This window comes from Paralichthys olivaceus, chromosome 4, assembly GCF_024713975.1.
Source record: "Paralichthys olivaceus isolate ysfri-2021 chromosome 4, ASM2471397v2, whole genome shotgun sequence".
Classification (NCBI taxonomy): domain Eukaryota; kingdom Metazoa; phylum Chordata; class Actinopteri; order Pleuronectiformes; family Paralichthyidae; genus Paralichthys; species Paralichthys olivaceus.
In genome coordinates, this window is record NC_091096.1 from 22,862,755 (window position 1) to 22,883,706 (window position 20,952).

A 20,952-nucleotide genomic window follows, 5' to 3' on the forward strand; every position below is an offset into this window, starting at 1 on the left:
GTGAATTGTCAGGCAAATGTGTTGCCTGACCAAAGAGTGGGTCTTAAATGTTGTGGGACCAAAAATATGAGTACCTCATTCACAAAATGTATACAGTATGTAGGCAAAGAGAGGTAGCTGGGCTTTAACCTGAGAGCAATGTTAATATTTTCAGTACTTTCATTATGATGGATTTAGAATTTCTGCAGACCTACACTACACATAAAAAAATAATGTTCAGTTACACATTGGTACTGATTAAGGATTAATTGTGCAGCATAATCTTGTGGAATTTTTGCACTAAACTACAAACACTTTTCGAATTCAATCTATTAATGTTTTCTAAGAAAACCATGAGGGAAAAAAGCAAAGTAACACATAGTGCAGTTTATGTGCATTAGCATTTTAATTGGACAAAGCAAGAAAACATTGATTACAGTAGCAGAGTCATCAGTTCTCAGGGCTAACACCTTTCTAAACAAAAGGGTCTGAAAATGTCTGTAGGCACTGCCTAATTAAAAAGAGGGTCTTGTCAGCTAAAAGAAACCAGCTCTATAAGGCAACAGTTACAATGGCCTCCCCATTTCTCTGGCAAAAAGAGCAAGTGTAAAGGTTGAATCCACTCAGATTTTTGATATAAAATACTGGCGTTTCAATAGATATTTAAAAAACATCAGAAATGTCAAACATGTTCACCTTTTAACATTTGAATTTAAGTGTGCACTGAATGGCAATGCCGTGTTATCCCTGCATGGAAGAATCGTGTGTTGCACTGTGCCAGTGTCACATTTCATAGTGCCACTCTGCTACGTACAATGTTGGAGTTAACTGTTGAGTTATCAAAACAAAAGAGAAAAGCAAGCACCCACAGTTAACAGTAGCATTTTACTTACACTGTTTCAAATGAATGAAGGGGTGAATGGTTATTTACAAGTGGCAAAATGATTTGAGGCTGTCTGAAAGATATGGAGGAGAAATGGAATGCAAAAAGAAAACTCTTGGTAGTCAAATTTGTCCATGTACAAGAGAGGAAAAAACTGTGCAATATATATCTGCCCTTACAGAGAAACAGCAGTGGCAACAATCCCTGCACTTGATTTTAATCCAAGAGAAAACAAGAACAAATTAAACTGATTTCCATTCCTCAAATGATAACTAAGGTTCATAACTTAGCACAACTCAGACTTAAACAGTTTCTTTAAAAAAAGGACAAACCTCTCTGTGGCTGTCTGAGAGGAAATGTGTGAAAATGGAAGCCATTTGTAAAACCCAGAAAGAAAAATCCCAAAATTTCTCCTTTACAGTTTTATACTCATTTACAGTTAACTTAAAAATGGTAAGAGCCCTGGTTCTTGGCCAGTCTCGCCTTCCACAAAGGGTGTAAAGACCTGTGTGGCTCAAATAGCTCCTCCCTGGCTCCCGTTACTTCAACCCCCCAATGAAATCCCATTTACATCTCCTTCAGACGTCAACCTTCACATTAGGTTTCACATCCAAGTAAAAGTCCTAGTCCTGCCACAAATGGAGGCGGTGTTACACAGCCCCGTGGGGCACCGTACAGCCAATAAGAGGCTGTTGGTTGACAAATCTCCCACCCTGCCCACTTATCAGTGTGTGGGGTATCCTGCGGCTCCCATACCGGGCTGGTTGGCTAGCATACTGCCATTCAATCCCTGTGTAGGCTCCATTACCCCACCGTTACTGATGGCGCCCATGCCAGTCCACCCAGCACTGGCCGGTAAGTGACTGCGAAAAAATGAGGTAAAGAGAGAGAGAGAGAGAGAGAGAGACAGAAAGACAAAATGCCAGCAGGTTAGAAGAGACAAGGCGAAAGGAAGCCAAAGGGACGGTTTATTTTAGAGCTACTAGAATCTGGACAGGCTAGAATGAGGACAAGGCGGCAAACAAGAGTTATCAGAGGTTGTGAGGGTGAGGCAGGCTGGGCAAAAAAAAAAAATCAGGAAAAAAAAACTAAATCAGAAAGTGGAGGGCTCTTTGGAAGGACCAAAGGTAAGTGTCGTTTGATTAAACATGGGTGGACAAAGCAGACAAAGAGGATACAGGCTAAGAGCAGCAAGCTAAATATTCCTTCCTAACCCCCACCCAACTGCCAAGGTCGCACTGTTTTACAACCATGTAGATAATCTCGATTTCTCTTTCAACACTTGGACATTCGACCACAAACTTAAATTCTCACCTGATTCACGTGACGTATATTAAGTCTTACATCATTCATGCAAATCGTCTAAAGTTCAGTGTGGAGAATGACAGCTCATAAAGGATAAGTTCTTAGCTTCAAGTCAAGAGAGGCCTGCCCCCTGTCTCAGGAATTGTGTATTTACTCCTACTGCATGGAAAATCACACACTATTGTTAATCTACCTCTGTACAGAGCCTTTTCATACACCTGCTTGCCAAGAATGTTAGACTGTCAACACCATAATGGCCTCTCTTTTATTTTTCTTTGGTGTACAAAGCATCACTGCACATCGGCTGTCTAAACAAAAACAAAATTTGATAATCTACAAATTATATTTAACATGTCCCACTGATAATCATGTACAGATCAAATTCACAGGCAAATGTAAAAATAAATCAAAGAATCAAAAAAAAGCTGTAAAAAGCTGACATGAATTTAGACATACAAAACAAATGAACAGCCTTAAAGAACACAGTTCTTACACACAGTGGGCAATCTTACAAAAAAGGGGATTTGCATTCTTCATCAATGATCAAAGTGAAACTCTGTTCTGAGCTTTAAGCATTTTTCTTATTTCTCTTAATTTTAAATGTCTTGAAATGAATAAAAAGGCTTTTACCTAGTTTAAGACAGTCTTACATTTGTGTTTGGGCTATCTGACAGTTTTTTAAGTATGTGTGAAGATTTAAGACAAATATTTCGGAACAAAACCCTTCAGTTAAGATATGTTTGTCACATTGAACTGTACTGACACACTTAAACACGGATAACAACAAAACTGAAGTCGAGATAGTTCTGTGTGAATATGTGTGTGTGTTCATTTCTTAATCTTCTCAAGATAAGCGAGATGAGGGTCTGGTGAGGGCAGATGGGCGGGAGGTGGGGTTGGGAGAGGGAGGTCATGGCTCCCTCCTGTGGCCAGAGCTGGCTCTTGCTGCTCCAATGTAGAAGGGGAACTCTGGTGCTGCAGGAGGAGGCGGTGAAGGGGAGCCCTGTGCACACCGTGCTACTTACTTGAAGCCCTGCTGGTTCCAAGCCTGGCTGTAGACGCCGTAGGTGGGGACCTGCCACCCGTTGGGGACGTACTGGCTTATCTGGGGCCCGTTGCCATACCACTGGCCCCACTGGCCGTAGGGCTGGGCTGCAGCGAAGCCCATCTTGTTTTGCTGTAGGACAGAGTACAAGTATGGTTAACCTCTGCTTCAGGGAGGCAGACACCACAATAAACAAGCATCAGGTTGGCGTGTGATGAAAAGATTGACTTTTAAAAACGCCACAACCTAATACACTAATTTTGTTTTCAAAATAATTTCACCCCGACTGATCACAATGAAATATACTTTGATAATCAGTAACTTCTTTATAATATCTTTTCATTATTATGTTCAATAACAGTTTGAAACCACCTGATGTTGAAGTTGTACACACTCATAACACAGCAGGAACTAAAAGCTAGGATTGCTAATCCTGGAAAAGTTAGCAAGAACAGGCTAAACTTTAAGAAAATGCAACTGATTCATCCAAACCCTCCCACCATCCATGACGCCCTCAAAACACATGAATGTGCACAGACTGACATCTGCTAGACCAGTTTTTCAGGAAGAGGAGGGCTCTTTGGTGTCCTTACCTGGGGCACGGGCATCTGCTGCATCGGGTTCAGCATGTCCGGGGTCTCTTTACCCCAGTAGCATTTAACTATGTGGCCCTCTATTGAAGTGCCATTCACTGACACAATGGCATGGGCTGCTGACTCATGGGAGTTAAACCTGGACATAAAAAGAGGTAGAGTTTATAAAGAAGCATTGCATCTCATTAACTCAGCGATGGTGAACACACCACTGCTGGAGAACTGTCAGCAAACTGTGAGAAAGGCTGTCCTATAACATCTGCACTGCAAGGATCTAACTGATCACATGTGTGAGATAAAACCATGTGTCAACAATTAATCAGTAACAAAAAGAGAAAACTGACAACACATGCTGCTCACATCACTAAAAATATGTTTGATTGTTGGTTGAAAGTTCAGATCCCCTGCGTTTACAGCAATTTATCTAGAAAAGTCATCAGATCAAGAACCAGTGTATCATTCACTGACCTTGATGAAAAAGTGGGGGAAAGAAAAAAGCGAAGTTAATCTGAAGCCCTGACATACCTCACAAATGAATAACCTTTATCTGGGAAAACTCTGATTTCCATGATTTGTCCAAAGGCGGAGAAAGTCTGTCTCATCAGTTGTTCTGAAAGACAAGCAGAAGGGGAGCATAAGATATCAAACTATAGGGGTTCATGTGTCATGAAAAAACAGGCTGCATGAGAAACATGGCATCTTGGATCTGCTGATAACACCCCCAAGCTTTTGAATAATCGCTCAGAGTAGAACACATGTTGCTTTAATTATGCAGGAACTAATATGTGGGTTCTCATACCATTTTTAAAATGAAACGTAATGCTTTTTAAGACCACAAGAAATGTTATTTAAGACCCAAAGAATTTTGAAACATCTTCGATAGAAGATAATTTATTCAAACCTATTAATAAAGTGAATAAGATATCAGAATACTAACATTGAGCGAAGTAACTGCTGGAGCTATTATACTGTTTTCTTTAATGTTTAATAGTTAAACATTCATTTTATATAACTAGTTATATTATGCCTTCAGAATTATAACAATGTTAATGTTTATTTTAGTTAGTTTTGGTAGTTAATGCAGGTACGGAGCACCAGGTGATAGATATATATTTGGTTAAGCAGGCACCGGGAAGGTTTCATGTTCTTTTACCGAGGTTTGCAAAGATTTATGAATAAACCACACAAAACTTGACACATACCTGGACAATGGATTTGTTCTATGCCTAAGATTTATTTCTCAGGTGCCGCTTTGGCTTTATGATTTAAGGGTTTTTATTCTTTTGCTTTTTCTAATCAGGTTTTAGGGACAATTCGCCATTATAGTAACATTGTAACACTTCCTGACAGAGTCCTCAAAATATAAGGACATTAGAAGAAATGTATTGAACAAACACACATTATATATACACATACACACATGTGTATGTTCTTTTTGTTTTTAATTATAAATATCATTGTTATACAATTGTCACAGAAATCCCTGTAGATGACATAGGCAATTATTCCAATGTAAGAATACATCGTCCATTGCAATATAAGGGGTCTTTTATATTGTATATATCTTATTATGTGATATATCTTTTTTTAGTAGTTTATTTCACATAGTTAAAAAGAGTCCTATAAACAGAAGAATAAACTGTAGCTATACATAAATTATACTTGACAAGTTTGCTGTTAGTTTTGGCCTTATTGAATTATGATGGTATCGTATAGATACATGCTGCACAACATCAGGAGAATACGTCCCATTCTCACTCAGAAGGTGGCACAGGTTCGGGCGCTTTTCATCTCACACCTAAACTACTGCAAATCCCTCCTGGCTGATCTGCCTGCTAGTGCCATCTAACCACTGCAGCAGCTTGACTCGTCTTCAACCAACCTTAGTTCACTCACACTACACCACTCCTTTGCTCCCTTCACTGGTTACCAGTGGCTGCCCGAATCTGCTTCAAGACACTAGAACTTGAACGCATTGGGCCCAGCCTACATCCAGGACATGGTTAGACCTTGCCTGTCCACTCCCGACAGCTAATCAGCTTGCTGCTCCCTCACTGCGAGGGACACATGGCCACTCAACAAAATCCTGACTGTTTGCTGCTCTGGCTCCTTAATGGTGGAACAAGCTCCACATTGACACCAGGACAGCAGAAAGTCTACACATCTTCTAGAGACACATCTATTCTGTCTAAACCTTGGTTAAGAAGATGATGGTCTGATTAAAAGTTAAGTACTTAGTGGAAGTTGCTTTGGATAAAAAATGCATTATGAAAAATGTAGTTTGTTTTCTTTAGTGGTAGCCTGCAAAGGGTTTTTAAAGTAGTGTTTCAGACGATGGCTGGCGATCAAAGCGAGGGGAGCCATATTTAAGCAGATTACAGTCATAGTATAATTGATGAAATTACAAGGAAGAAGATTCCTGCTGACCTGCTGACCAAGGCTCAGTTGGCAAGAGACATGTTTGAGGCAGATCCCTGGGTTTTTTTAAATGTTCAAGCAGTTTACAGGAAGGCAATGATTCCTAATGAAATCCAAATGTTTAAGCTTTCAAATGTTTTAATTTCATGTATCTACCTGCCTCAGAGAAATTGTTTTTGTAAGTGCTGGCAATTCTGTCAGCTCTTCAGAAGAGCCTCGGGTTTTAGGGATTCGTTATTAAACAATGCTTTGATTTTGTAACTTTTTTACAAAAGTTTTTACTGTTCGCCTTAAGTATTAATGAAGTTCTTTCATCAGTTAACCGGTCAGTGTCATGTTTATCTCATCATTACATATGGTAGCAGCAACAATACTGGTAATTCTCCTCACCCGTCAGTCCTGAGCTGACTCCACCACAGTACACGGTGCAGTTACTGGGACTTGACTGACTCACTACTTCATCAAATGATAGGTGCTTGGAATTACCTGGGAGAAAATACAAAAGACAAATCCGCAATTAAAATGTGATTCAACATCCTTAGCAAGAAAAAACTGCACATTTATAAGAACGCACTTTCATAAGTGGTCTTTGGGGCAGGGGGCTTTCTTGTGGCCCAGTTAGTTCGAATCTGTCTTCCTCCTAACCACTGTCCCCCCATCTGCTGAATGGCGTTCTCTGCATCCTGGAACAAAGAAAACATTTGGTTGGTGCATCAAGCTGGAATGTAGTTATGTAAAATATAAAAGCACAGAACCCAAATAAATAAGCACCACCCCCTCCCGTTAACAGCAGTACTGACACAATGATGGCTACTCACCCATTTGTTGAAGAAAGACACAAAGCCATAGCCCCTAGATTTCCCTGTAGCCATATCTTTCACAACACGAGCGTCTCTGTGGACAAACACGACAACACTGTTACATCACATGCAGCACAACATGAAAGCTTTATTGAAAGAAGAAAGTGTCTTTAATTAACTCTGCAAGTAAATAATGAACTAACTTCAAATTGTTATCTACACATTATTCACCTCTATTCCTTTTGGTTGATAACATTTTTGTATATTGAAAAAGATAACACTCCCCTTCAGTTTCCCAAACACTGAGTCACATGTTCAAGTTGTCTGTTTTGTTCAGACAAAACCGCAAAGCATTTAAGGCAGTAACATAGAAGACGAGTAAACCTCCAAATTGGGGGAATTTGGAACCTGCATGATTGTTGAGACTTGTTTAAACAATTAAATAAAAAAATTGAACGTCAAAATCAATTGCAGTTATCTGAACTACTTAATTGATTCATTGTTTCATCCTTAACCGAAATGAAGAATATCCGGAGCAGAGCCTTCTTTAAATGTACTGCATGTGCCCATGGTCCCTTGTATTTTTTATTGTTATGATTCATTGGTATGAGGCAGGAATGTCAATAACATTAGAGCAAAGCCTCAGTTTCTATTGTTTATCCCCGATTTATTTGTCTCAAGCCTTTTTCACACATGACCTGTGGGTAAAATCTGGAGAATTGGCTGCGGAGTCTACGCATAGTTTGCCTTTCACACATGCACATCGTAGCGTCTCACTCAGACATTTGCGTTCACACATGCACCTCCTCCGAAGAAAATACGGAGGAACTGCAGAGTTCAGTGCATGTCTGAAATCAGCTTAAAGGGATAGATCACCGAACAATGAAAATGCACTCATGTACCCACCACTATGCCGATGGAGGGGTGGGTGAAGTGTCCACAAAACACTTTGAGTCTGGAGCTGGAGGGTAAACTTTGATGCAGCCGAATCCGATTCAATGGCGACTAAGACGTAATAAAACAAGAGAAAAATAACAAGCCTCCAAACTGCTTGTGTGCTGTGGTGTCATCTAAGTGTCCGCAAGCCCTCACATTCATATTCGACTCAAAATGAAGTCTTTCACAGCGTGTTTTCAGCCTGAATGTCAGCTGATATCTTGCTACGAGGTGCATTCAAGGACCCTTGGACACACCATTGTGTGGCTACGACCGCTGGTTAAGCCAGTTCCAGCTGACATTTAGGCTTAAAACGCAGCGTAAAGGCTTGTAGTTGAATATGAATGTTGGTGCTTGTGGACACTTGGATGACACCACATGAGCAGTATGGAAGTATGTTATGTTTTTACTGTTTTATTACGCCTGAAGTGTATGTTGACTTTGACTTCAACTGCTACTACATTTACTTTTTAGACTCCAGAAGTGTTTCGTGGACTCAAACCCATCACTCACCCCTCTATCGGCATAGAGGTGCGTAGATGAGTCAATGTTAGTTCACCAATTTTTTTGGTGAACTATCACTTTAAGAAAGGCTGCTACCAAACAATTATTTTCATTACATATTAATCTGGGTATTAATCACAATTTTATAAAAAAAAAAAATCATCTAAATCGAAGTCTTAATATTGTGCTTTTACCAAACAACTACCAAAAACCTTAAGATATTCAAATTATAAAGACTTAGAACTGAAAGAAACCTCTAATCATCTGCGATGCTGGAACCATGAGAACGTTTGGCATTTTTGCTTAAAAAGTTTCTGTGAATCAACAAATAGTTGCAGCCCAGAAACTTTGTCAGTAAACTTTTGCACTATACTTACGATATCCTGCCAAATGGACCGAAGGCAGCTTTGACGTCTTCTGTAGTTATTTCTGGGCTGAGGTCTCCCACAAAGACATGAAAGTGATCTACAGGAAAAACAGCACAGATGTAGCATAATTTACAAGACATACTTTTTCAGTGGCTGTGATGTTCTACTTGGATCTGTTCATTTTTATTAAGTTTGTTAATTGGGAGGAGAGAAAAAAAGCAGCAGCATCCTGGCAAACCACCTACATAAGAATATATGTAGGCACATGTGCAGTGTAAACATTTGCCTGTGATTAATATTTATGAATCAGACATTTCCAGAGTACATTCAGTTGGTAGTTTATTCATAGGTTCATCTTGCTTAAACTAATTCAGACAGTCCTTCAGTAAATTCACCATTAGATTATAATGTTCAGTTTGTGTTAAAGCGGGTTTAAGAAAATGCAAGAATAATATATTAGACTGTATTAGTTTCAACTAGGAATATATTACAAATTGCCAATCAAGTGTTTATCTCCAGTGACAAGCAGTTGTACTTACTACTTGTGTCTTTTTTCTGGCTGGTTGGCGTCGTGGCCCAGTTTACTTTGACCTCCTGTGGAGAGGGGCAGAGAAAAAACAGGCCAGGTGGGGTATGTTTACGTCACTTACATTAAAACACGGTCATCTCCAATATAATGGCTTAAGATGTACTACTTATTTTGTGTGATACTGTCCTTTTACCCCTCACTTCTATCCTGTGTATGTCAAGCAGCACTGAACAAGTTTATCTCGTATCAAATCTTGAGACCTCGATTATCTTAATATAAAACAAGTCTGCAACTAGTCTAACTATTTCATGCAGATTTCACTGAAAATAACAATACTCATTTGCAATGCATCTCACATAAGAGTAGTTACTCAGTTCAGCATCATATTCATTAGGTTTTTCCAGTTTAGGTCCTAGCACTGAGTACAGAAGCTCCAATCATTATTACACCATGCAGTATACCTTTGTAAGGCTCTGTGGTCTCTTAAATGTTAATGGTTTTTACTGGCGTTCTAGATAAACTGGTCTTTGTTTTTTCACATGGCCTTGAACATAGTCTTGAAAGTGCAGCACTGGCTTGATCAAAAAGAGCCCGAAAATACAATTTTGCCAACATTTACTTCTACTCAAGCCTTAATCTCAAGTCACACTCTGGCCACATTCCTACAGACCTAACATCACAATTTCATGTATACCAAGACTATTTGTTTAAAATAATGGAGTCAAATTTATAAGCTGATGTCATTTGGTTCCAGATCTGATTTGAGCCCTGGTTGCAGCAGCTTGCCCTTATCTCTGTAATGGAATATGAATGCTTGTTTTGACCAATCACTTTCTCCTTTACACAAAAGACACACAACCTAAATAACCACACCCGGAGCCCACCCATCCCCACTCACCCTGTAGATACGATAGCTTACCTTACCCATTATTTTCCTTCCATTCATGGCTGCCAATGAGGCAGCAGCATGCCTGTGGTCATAGAACTCCACAAAGCAGTATGGATCATTTCCCGCTGTCTGTCAATTGGAAAACAACACTGATATTAAGTGCACAGCAAAGTTTGTGATTTTATCATTCATGACAACCGTCATCTACTTATTTTGACGAGTGAGGCCTGACACAACAGGCTGAGAGAGGGAGATCAATATCAAGCACATATGCAGATTGAGGCACCACCATCTTTCAGGGCCACAGTTCAAAACGACCTCCTATTAACAAACAATTCGTGTATAAACCAGTCGAGGGGCTAACACTCACATCGACGATCATTTTACAGCTTTTGCAGGGTCCTATCTGTGTGAAGACCTGCAGGATGAGGGGCTCAGTGACATCCCTGGACAGATTCCCCACATACCTGCAAACAAGGAGAGAGATGAGGGAAACAGGAAGTAGCATGCAAACAAAGGCTAGTTAACCGAGCTAGCTTCAACCAATAACAATTCATTATTTCGACACTAATATCAAAAATAGTAGACGAGATGCTCCTGGGAATCGTATGAATATTACACAGACATCTCGAGTATGCCCCCCCCCTGAACTGGTGCTCTCCCGTGCCGTCTCTCCTTGCGTTGACGTGGCTTGTCTGCCGGCTAGCTAAAGATAACGCTAGCCGGTTCAAGCGGGCCTCATGCTAAAAGGGTTGGCAGCTAACTGTAATTTAGATTTATTTTGCAACCTGTTTTCACGGTGTTCTGGCTAATGCTTGTGCATTGGTAGATAAAACACGACTTCTATTGAGAAGAAAAGCAACAATTCCACGGAAACTTGCGCATTTCAGAGGAGGCGGCTAGCTAACTGCGTTGGCATCTGTAGCTAACGATAGCTAGCATTAACTAGCCCCTCGGTTTCATTTTCAGACCAGCTACGGTTCCGTCTATTTATACGGCTAAATCAAACAACTGTGCTTGTATGTCGTAAATTACACTCGCGTTGATACGTTTACAAACAGCGGGGTGTGAAGAAACGACGCGATGATGCTAATATAATGCCCACGCGAGTCGCAAAGTCAAGGTTTTACCGTTTTAAATGAAACAACAACGTGGAAACATTACCGACGCGCCGTAGTTAACACGGAGCCTAGCCATTCCAGGACATAGACAGGGCCGCCGTTACTCACAAGGTTCTGGGTTGATCGTCGTCCATCATCGAGGTTCGGTGGTCGAGTCCGGAGAGTCTTTAGTCCAATGACATACAAAGTGTTGGTGCTCGATCGACCGCGAACGTGAAGGCTGATGAACTATTAAATGGCAGATCGGCGGCGGCGGCTCCTCTCTCTCTCTCTCTCTCTCACACACACACACTCATACACACACACACCGCAGACAGTCTGATGCAAACAATAGGAAGTTGAAGATGGCGGAGGAGCGGCGTCAGCAGCGTCAACCTGCGCGCTGAAATGAATCCGAAGCCAGGCGCTCCTTCTCCCACACACAGAGATGTGCTCGCATCTGTGCAGACTTACTGACCGCCATGTTCAACTACTTATATCATATTAGTCATATTTCCACCAGCCGATTTCTCCTCACAGCTTTATTGACCCGAGTACAAAAAACGTAAAGGGGGGGAAACCGCTGGACACCGCTGTGAGAGGCTTTGTTAGTCAGAGTAGAGGACAACATACGTGTTACACATATGATCATTTACATCCTACATGATTATATACTGAGAGGACATGAAGCAAAATACGTGCGCCGCCCGGGAATCGAACCCGGGTCGCAAGAATGGGAATCTTGCATGATACCACTACACCAGCGGCGCTGTTAGAATCCTCTGGAATATGTCGCTCTATCAACCTAATCTCTTGATCTATCTATTGTACGAGCGATTAGCCGGTCAAATTTACCTTTAGCCTCAGTATTCGACCTGTATCATTGACTGTAATCAAGTGTATTATAAACACTTGATGAGACTCAGGTACAAGTGAAGTTGTGTCCCTAACACCCGCTGGGAGTTGGTAACGTAAATTACTGCAGACGTTCGTCGTTTCCTGATTTCAAGTGCGTCCCTATTACAGAATGTATGGCAAATGCATGTAGTCTATGGAGGACGAGACATGACTTAAGTAGAAATAAATAAATGTAGAAATAAATAAATAAATGTCCACATTTATTTATTTCTGTATTTCTGTGTCATATGCAAATGAGTAAGGGCGGTCCTGACCTCAGTCTTGAGCATTGATGATTTTACAGCAGAGTAAATATTGCACATAATGCCTTTTTCAATTCTAAATAATGAACTTTGAGGCTGAATTTCTCCAAAATGATACAGTAAATATGCTTGATACTGAGTGAGTGAACAGTCAGGATGGTCCTGAAGACAATTTCTGACAGCTTTTGTCAGAAATTATGGAATAAAGGGATTTTACAGTAGCATAAAAGATTGGCTCGCTCCATATCATGGACCACCTGCATTTGAAACACTTGAAATCAGGAAAAGACGAACTTCTGCTCATTTGACCGCAGTCTTAAACTGGGCAGATGATCTGCAAACATATCTATCTATCTATCTATCTATCTATCTATCTATCTATCTATCTATCTATCTATCTATCTGTCTATCTATCTATCTATCTGTCTGTCTGTCTGTCTGTTCATGTATTCAGTCATAATTAGTTACAAGTTAACTTGTTTGTCTAGTTTTATTTAACTGTCTATCAATTTAATCTTATCGATGTATACAAGTTTATGATTTACGCGTAAAATGCACGGATACATTTAGTCTGAGGCTCGACATCAACGCTTGTTACAGCGACTCATCTGCACCACAGACTGTGGGATCTGAACCTATACACCGACTATGATCTGAACCATAGACTGTATATAAAGATTTGAACACGTATCCACCAGGTCGTACTCTGTTGACTCGTCTGATCTCAAACGCAGGGGGGCAGTGTTGCTCAGTCTACTCTGTCAAAGGGACGACAAAGAAGAAAAGCGGCGCAGCCTCGCATCCGGCGCGAAGAAGAAGAAGCAGCACTCGGAGGGAGTATGGCTGCCGCCGCAGGGTGTGAGCACTATGTCCGCAGCTGCTTATTGAAAGTGAGTCCACTGAAACCTGATGTGTATATGATCCTTACATGCACAGCGGAGACATGAAGGTGTTGACTGTGTCCCAGTGTTACTGTGCTGCGATGAGAGGCGCTGCTGGATATCTGTTGGTAGCAGCCTAACGTTAGTAAACTCTGGCTGTCAGGTCACATTACTCAGGTTCTTACATGAGCAGAACATGTCAGCTGCATACACAGAAACGAGCAGGCTCATAGAGTTCCGTCAGCATCGGATTATCGTTGTAGTTACATTATAACTCGCAGAATGTCAGCCATATGTATCTACACCACTGTAACATCTGGGAAAGTGAAAATGAGTGTGTGTAAAAGAAGTCACTGAAACTTTCACTAGATTTTCTCTTCTAATGTTGTAGCAGCCAGAGATAATTCAGATTTGCAGCCACACTAAGATATGATCTGTCCCTCGGATATTATGAATGTGATTGACTCACTCGGCATTCACCCGCCACATGCCCTGTGTAATATCGTGTCTGTGCACTGCAGGCCCCCTGTTGTGGTAAACTGTACGTGTGTCGGCTGTGCCATGATGCAGAGGAACACCACCAGATGGATCGATTCAAAGTCCGAGAGGTGCAGTGCTCCGAGTGTCTGACTGTGCAGCAGGTAACAGAGAAAACCCAGTGCAACCAACTCTGCACTTTCCCTTTCGGTATTGAAGTTGTAGTTGTGCATGGAGTGTTTGTTGACATCAAGATGGAATGTGAATGGTAAAAGAAGCTAAAATGTTCCAGCTATCCCTCCTTTAGGCACAGCAGACTTGCCAGCAGTGTCATGTGCAGTTCGGGGAGTATTACTGTGATATTTGCCACCTGTTCGACAAGGATAAGGAGCAGTACCACTGTCAACCTTGCGGAATATGCAGGTGAGCAACAATAGTAGTGTAACAATGTAACTAAGGATATTTGGGAAATATCTCAAGGGGAAAAAGACATTTGGATTCGGAAAGTCATTTTCTTTGACACATCTAATTCAAATTCTACTCAAATTCAAAATCATAACGTTATGATATTTCTTTTTACTACCCCGATCTAAGATTTCAGTGTTTTTAAATCAGCTGAATATTAATTTTAATTCCGTATTTTTTCACTTTTAAACCCACCACACAACTTTATATTTCAAGTTGTCAGTGCAAATTAAAAAAAAAGGTCTTGGTCAGTAATGTTAGAGTATGCCTGTGTGATTATGCCTATGACTTCTTACGTTTTATTTTGTTTGTTTTCATGTACTGAAGTAAAATTTAACTTGGAGTGTCATCCTCTAACAATCCGTTCACATGTTATTCATGCATGAGGTGAGTCCTGTATCAGCGGCACTGTGTTTTGGCTCCTACAGGATTGGCCCCAGGGAGAAATATTTCCATTGTGACAAGTGCAATCTGTGTTTAGCTCAGGATCTACAGGGAAACCACAAGGTAATTATTAAACAGGCAACAAATACAATATATATTTTTCTGTATTGTCCTCAATACTTAAACTGTAACTATATTTTATGTTTCAGTGTGTTGAAAATGTGTCAAGGCAGAACTGCCCAGTGTGTATGGAGGTAACAAACATATAATACATTGTGGGATAGTATAGAGAGTGATGTGGGATTATCTTATTTTGTACTTTTTTTTTTTTTACAGGATATTCACACGTCCAGAATTGGCGCTCACGTTCTACCATGTGGTCATCTGTTACACAAGTATGACTCAATGCTTTGTCTCAATACAGACATATTACTCTACATAGCATTTTTTAAAAATGTTATTATACAATAATAGTATCTGTAAAATATGATAATAATATGATCTAAATGATTACAAAGAGGAAGAGAGGAGTCGGGAAAACTTTAACATGTTGAAGATGTAGACGAATAAATTCTGATCCGTGAAGGATATAAAGGTAACAATTTATGTGTTTGTTGATTCTCTGCAGGACCTGCTTTGATGACATGGTCAGAACAGGGTAGGTCTCACGAATCATTTTCCTGTTAAATATTTAGTTGAATAAGATATCGTTGTCCTGCATCAGTCCTGCATCAGTGTGTGTAAATTAGATGTCCAGGTTACAGCTGGGATGAAGATGTACAGCAATCAGTTTATTGCAGAGCATGTAAATGCATTCACATATTACCCATCTAACCTGGATTCTCTGAGTAAACTGGTTACTAAAGTCCATGTAAAGGTTTTGAGGGACACCTTCCTCTAAATGTCATTATTCTTTGTTTCAGAGCGTATCGCTGCCCTCTGTGTATGCACTCCGCCTGTGACATGGAGGACCACTGGGATCAGATCGACGTAGAGATCGCTCAGTCACCGATGCCCACTGAATACCAGGGGGCTACTGTCAAAGTAAGACCTCACTAAATATTGTTAGATTCCATTGTAATATTATAATTTAGTTAAAAGAATGGTTGAATTACTGATTAATCGTATTGTAATTTTTAGATATTTTACAATGGGTTGTGTTTCATTCCAATCCATGAATGTTATGAGTAATCAACCAACTGGAAATCTTTACATGTCATCCACTACCTTTTTTTGTCCTCTCCACAGATTATATGTAATGACTGCCAAGCTCACTGCACGGTGCCTTTCCATGTGCTGGGCATGAAGTGCAGCGGCTGTGGCTCCTACAACACGGCACAGGAGGGAGGACTCATCCAGCAGCTTCAACCACCACAACAACAACAGCCAGAGCCGGAGATTGAGGATGAGACAGAAACAGACACAGAGCCCGAGCAGCAAGATCAACCTGAGTAACTGACGCCACATTATCAGTTCAACCAAGATGACTTTTGACTGGTCCATTGTTGAAACCTATATTGATTGCAACAGGTAGCAGAGCCAATATTATGTGATTATTTATGTATTACCAAAAAAATCTATTTATTTTCTGTATTGGATTCTCTTCTCCAGCTGTAGGAACCTATCCCAGCATGCACTGGGTGGGAAAAAATGTAGATCTAGGACAGGTTTCCAGTGTAAGACTTTCACATCATTTTACACTTAAGCTGCTTTCAGGCTTGAACTGAACTCCAGAGAATCTCCTGACATTCTCCAGAGGGATGTGAGAATGCAACTGTCTGGGTGAGAGCCTGCAGACTTTCTGCTGCCTCTTAGTAAAAACTCTGGATAATGACGGAGTAAGTCCATGTCAGAATACAGCAGGAGGATTCACGGTGAGAATAAAAAATGTCTGAGGATGAAAGTATGTGATCACCACAGCAGAATTAGTATGTTACATCTTGCCTCTGCCTGCTGCACCACCTCTCGCCTGATTTCTGTGTTGTGAACAAGTCTCAGCAGAGAATCTCCTGCTACAGTCTTAAACTCAGGAGAAAGACTGCGGAGTTCATGTCTGAAAACACCTTTAGAGTCATAGTCCATCTGACCTGCATGTCTTTAGGCTGTGAGAGGAAATCCACAAAAATATGGTAAGAACTTGCAAATGTCACATAGAAAAGATCTCAGCTGGTCGACTGATTCAAACCCAGGACACTCTTTCTGGAGGCTGACAGTCAACTAAGTGACAGTGGCAGTAATGAACAGATAAAATAGTTCATGTGAGGAAGTGGTGATGATTTAATCACTGAACAGTATCCGAGCATTTGTAATTATTTAAGTTCAGAGATCGTCCCAGAAGTCTTACTTCAACAATACTTACTTGACAGTACAGCATCAATCAACATAATTGATACTATAGGAAGTCTTTACACTAACTTCACTGACATGTTTATAGCACAGCACAGGGCAGTGGAGGATTTTTAAATGGAAGACCCACGCACAGGGATTTAAAAATGGACTGAACAAGTCACAGGGCATGTGTGTAGAGTAAAGACAGTTCAGATGTATGTGGACTTTCCTCAGTACAGTATATACAGCCCTTTAGTTGTCATTTTGTTGTTTTCTGCTTGTGTGTCAAAAATATTAAAGAGAACCAATTTTTCTACTTTTGACTTAAGTATGGATCTCATTCACTGTGTCATCTTTGTCAGTATAAGTGTCAAACTGCAATTTTTATTCCCAGACAAAGTGAATGTAAGTTCCACCATCAATATTCAAAGCACAAGACCAGAAACATTAGTTAAGATAAGTCTGAAATTAGGTATGTGTGCTTGTAAGTTCATTCTAAATACTTAATGAAGACAGACCAGGGTTAGTGTACATGGTTTGAATATTTTAAACCATATGGGTTTGTTTATATAACTGACAACTGCTTTGCGCTATGATAGGCTGGAACATAGCAAAAATTATAATTTTCAATGACAAGTCAGAAAAATCTACTTATATATTCAAATGTACAAATGTGATGTATTTAGATGGTCCAAATATTTCCTGACTGGGTTTTATGAGGCCAGACAAACAGATGACAGTCATATACACAACATTAGAAGTACATTTTAAGTTTTGTCTATGTCTTCTGAAAAATTAACATCAACAACTGCAACACATGCACCTATTGAATATTTCAATCCCATGATATACACACATATATACATAACTTGAATTTTTGAAATGACTGTTGTGACAATAATTCAATTCTGTTTCCAGGAATTTTTGGTGTCTTTATTACTCAAAGGTTTAATTTACCTTTGCAATAACAAAACATCTTTTATTTATTAGTATTGTAGTGTGTTATCTGCAGAATCAATAACTTAATTCAAAATAAGAACATGTAATCACATGGTGTAGTTATGGTGGCAATTCTACAAATCGACATAACACAATACATTTTCATCGTCTTTATATAGCAGATATTAAACTGTCCCCATTTTGACAATATTATATAAGGAAATGTAAAGTAAAAGCCAAGTATGGTCTGGATATTCAACTTGTTATTGCATAAGTAAATCACTACAGCGTACAGTAGTACACAACTGCTACAAAACTACCTCAAACATGGGCCAAACCAGTTAACCCAATCTGAACTACAACTAAAACTGATTAGTTTCCAGTATCAAATGCTGTCTCCTCTGGGTGGATCCCGCTCAGGGAACTGGAAAGTGAAACAAACAGGACCAGCGGTCAGGGCAGGACTCACAGGGACCACTAGGGAAGGGGTCGCGGATGATGGTTGAAGCGTCGGGGTGATGTTTGGAGGAAAGGGTGGAGTGGCACCCTGGGGGAATCCTTGGTATGTGGTGGTTGTGCTTATGACTTGTGGTTCAGTCGTGCCCCCAATACCCATGAATATACCAGTCGCTGTTATCTCTGGCTGTGGTGAGACCTCTGTGTCATTCACAGTGTCTTGTGCAGGATCAGGAGGAATGTCGGTGCCGTGAGCAGCTTGTGAAGGATCACCTGGCACGAGCGGTGAAACGTCAGTGAAGGTTTGTGGGTCCTCTGAGGGCAGCGCTGAAGTGTCAAGCGTGGCTGGAGAAGCTCCCGAGTCTGCAGAGGGAAGGAGGCCTGCGGTGCCTGCGGTGCCTGCAGGGTCAGTCTCCTCTGCAGCAGTAGGAATGTCTGTCTCTGTAAATGCTGTTTGCAGGGGATCCTGTGAAGGCTCTACATGAGTGGCGGTTTCTTCTGATTCATTGGATTCATTAGACTCTGAGGACTTGGATGAACCTCCACCCTCAGTTAGATAAACCTGTTTCAGCAAAGGGAACGCGTTAAGTCATCTTACCATTCTTTACAGTGGTATAAATGTAGTGACAGAATAGTAGCACCATACTCACTGGTTTGGACATGACTGCAGACACCATGAAGACTGCACAAAGTAACACCCGAAGAACTGTCATTGCCATGTTTCCTGTATTTGCTGAAACAAATACACCATGAGCATTTTACTAATGGAATAATGAGACTTAGTGCATTTACTCAAGTATTGTATATATTTTTACATATCCAACTAAACCCCTCTACTTCCAGACAAGAACTGTCACTGAAACCCACCTGAACTCTTTTTCAATGCCAACATGCACCGGTCATCTGCTCTTATATTTCACTCCTCCTGTTGATGAACGTTACTCATCACACCTTACATTATCTATACATTAGTATTTATTTTGTACTGTATTCTGGTGTGCTCCTACATCTTACACTGTCATATCTTATCAACCCTATGCCTTTTTTTTTACTGCGTTCCTGATGTGTACTTATATGCTGCCTGGATACTGTTGGGTCAGAGCTTGCATTGTGTTACTTTTATGTTGAGTACTTCCATCTACTTATGTTTACACCAGGGATCAGAGAGAAACAGCATTTAAGTGCTGCTATATACTGCTCCAGGACATTTCATAGGTAAATATTGTACCCCCCGACAGCTACCTGACAGCTGTAGGTCATAAATCTTTTTCATACAAGGCATAATATTATCTTCTAAAACATGATGCATTGTCCATTACTTTTTCTTACAAAAAGTGAAAGATATCTGCAAATCGACCAGGAATACGTCAATCCACATCCAATGCAAATCAACTTGGTTGTAATTTTATTGCGGCTGTTTGCTTTAGGAGGTAAATGGCTTGTCAGTGACGGGCAGTGTGTGAGTGATTTTAGATAAAGTGCTGCACATTGATGCACTGTGTGAATCAAAAATCTATATAGTGAAGCTCTTTAAGGTCATTAAGACTAGAAAAGTGTTGTATAAATACAGACTCATTCTTTCATGTTTAAAGATACAGACACTAACTTCTAGAAAAGTTTAACATAATTTACATTAAAACAGGTTAAATATTCTAACCATTCCTAAATACATGATATAAAGTTAAATACAGAAAATGACAGACCTACCTTGATAGGATGAGTATCCTCGTATCACTGCAAGACACAGAAGACCAGTTCTAAAATGTAACAACTTTACCAAAAGCAATAATAAAATCAATGCTCATTTCTGCTTAGCCTTGTATTTATATGACTGCTGATGTGTGTGGGTACAGTGACTCAGTAAATCATCTGGTTCAGCTCGTTAGCCGATTTTTAACAAACAATTAAAGTTAATCACTGAGCAGCCCCAGACACAATAAAATTAAACTGAGCCAAAAAAAATGCTTTGAGGATAATTGGAGAATAAGGATGCCAGACATGCCCATACATAAACAAAGTAATCATGTGTTTTGTGGTTTTGGAGTAAACAATGGGAATATTCTGGTTTAGACTTAAACTTTATCGCCATTGCTTGGTAATGTCTCATGTCGGATAAAGAAAGATGCCCGGTTTGAATAAAAATGTTTAATATAATTGTTGGCTTTCGCTAAAACAACATTCCTCCCTGAATTCATATCCTATAATTAGTGCCTATGCGATGGATGAAATGAGGACTCTATTGTTACCATGTTTAAGGCCGGAACATGATTGAAAACTTTGCACACATCCGGTCTGTTGGAGAAGTTGATATTTTATGGGTCTTGACATGGGCATGGTGAAATTACTTGATTAGGCCCTCCCAACAGTTTAAAACAATCAAAGCCCCCTTCTTTAACTTTCCCCTGGATATATGAAGTTTGGGAGACACTATTAGGCAGAGACTTTAATAAATCACTTGGAGCCATACCTTAAACCCAACAAAGCCATTATTTTGACCTTATTGGTCAGATTGG

At 40.2% G+C, this 20,952-nt stretch overlaps 2 protein-coding genes, 1 long non-coding RNA gene and 1 other non-coding gene across 4 annotated transcripts; 1 reads left to right on the forward strand and 3 right to left on the reverse strand.

The window, feature by feature from the left end:
* Nucleotides 1-361: 361 nt before the first annotated feature.
* Nucleotides 362-11,752, reverse strand: LOC109633799 (cytotoxic granule associated RNA binding protein TIA1-like). Its single transcript, XM_020093887.2, has 12 exons — nucleotides 11,479-11,752; nucleotides 10,620-10,716; nucleotides 10,280-10,378; nucleotides 9,371-9,425; nucleotides 8,841-8,928; nucleotides 7,042-7,117; nucleotides 6,798-6,906; nucleotides 6,614-6,709; nucleotides 4,331-4,415; nucleotides 3,806-3,944; nucleotides 3,193-3,344; nucleotides 362-1,725 (listed from the first exon to the last, which is right to left on the reverse strand). Exons 1-12 carry the CDS (start codon nucleotides 11,505-11,507, stop codon nucleotides 1,587-1,589), a joined length of 1,164 nt encoding a protein of 387 aa, XP_019949446.1. The 5' UTR covers nucleotides 11,508-11,752; the 3' UTR covers nucleotides 362-1,586.
* Nucleotides 11,753-12,048: 296 nt separating this feature from the next.
* On the reverse strand, nucleotides 12,049-12,119 carry trnag-ccc (transfer RNA glycine (anticodon CCC)). The gene has a single exon. It is a non-coding gene; the product is annotated as a tRNA-Gly (tRNA).
* A 1,129-nt stretch (nucleotides 12,120-13,248) lies between these two features.
* Nucleotides 13,249-17,372, forward strand: rchy1 (ring finger and CHY zinc finger domain containing 1). Its single transcript, XM_020093581.2, has 9 exons — nucleotides 13,249-13,399; nucleotides 13,912-14,031; nucleotides 14,175-14,290; nucleotides 14,761-14,839; nucleotides 14,926-14,970; nucleotides 15,053-15,111; nucleotides 15,345-15,374; nucleotides 15,640-15,760; nucleotides 15,965-17,372. Exons 1-9 carry the CDS (start codon nucleotides 13,349-13,351, stop codon nucleotides 16,169-16,171), a joined length of 828 nt encoding a protein of 275 aa, XP_019949140.1. The 5' UTR covers nucleotides 13,249-13,348; the 3' UTR covers nucleotides 16,172-17,372.
* Nucleotides 17,373-17,473: 101 nt separating this feature from the next.
* On the reverse strand, nucleotides 17,474-20,357 carry LOC109633700 (uncharacterized). The gene is made up of 3 exons (XR_011240947.1): nucleotides 20,147-20,357; nucleotides 19,090-19,172; nucleotides 17,474-19,001 (listed from the first exon to the last, which is right to left on the reverse strand). It is a non-coding gene; the product is annotated as an uncharacterized lncRNA (long non-coding RNA).
* Nucleotides 20,358-20,952: the final 595 nt, after the last annotated feature.

Excerpts from the sequence above, each read along its gene's own strand:
- LOC109633799 (XM_020093887.2), bottom strand. The coding sequence starts at position 11,507 with ATGATGGACGACGATCAACCCAGAACCTT. Across the intron at positions 4,416-6,613 it reads AGTCAGCTCAGGACTGACGG|AACAACTGATGAGACAGACT; the intron begins GTGAGGAGAATT and ends CTTGTCTTTCAG. Across the intron at positions 1,726-3,192 it reads TGGAACCAGCAGGGCTTCAA|TCACTTACCGGCCAGTGCTG; the intron begins GTAAGTAGCACG and ends ATTTTTTCGCAG.
- rchy1 (XM_020093581.2), top strand. The coding sequence starts at position 13,349 with ATGGCTGCCGCCGCAGGGTGTGAGCACTATGTCCGCAGCTGCTTATTG. Across the intron at positions 13,400-13,911 it reads TCCGCAGCTGCTTATTGAAA|GCCCCCTGTTGTGGTAAACT; the intron begins GTGAGTCCACTG and ends TGTGCACTGCAG. Across the intron at positions 14,291-14,760 it reads CAACCTTGCGGAATATGCAG|GATTGGCCCCAGGGAGAAAT; the intron begins GTGAGCAACAAT and ends TGGCTCCTACAG.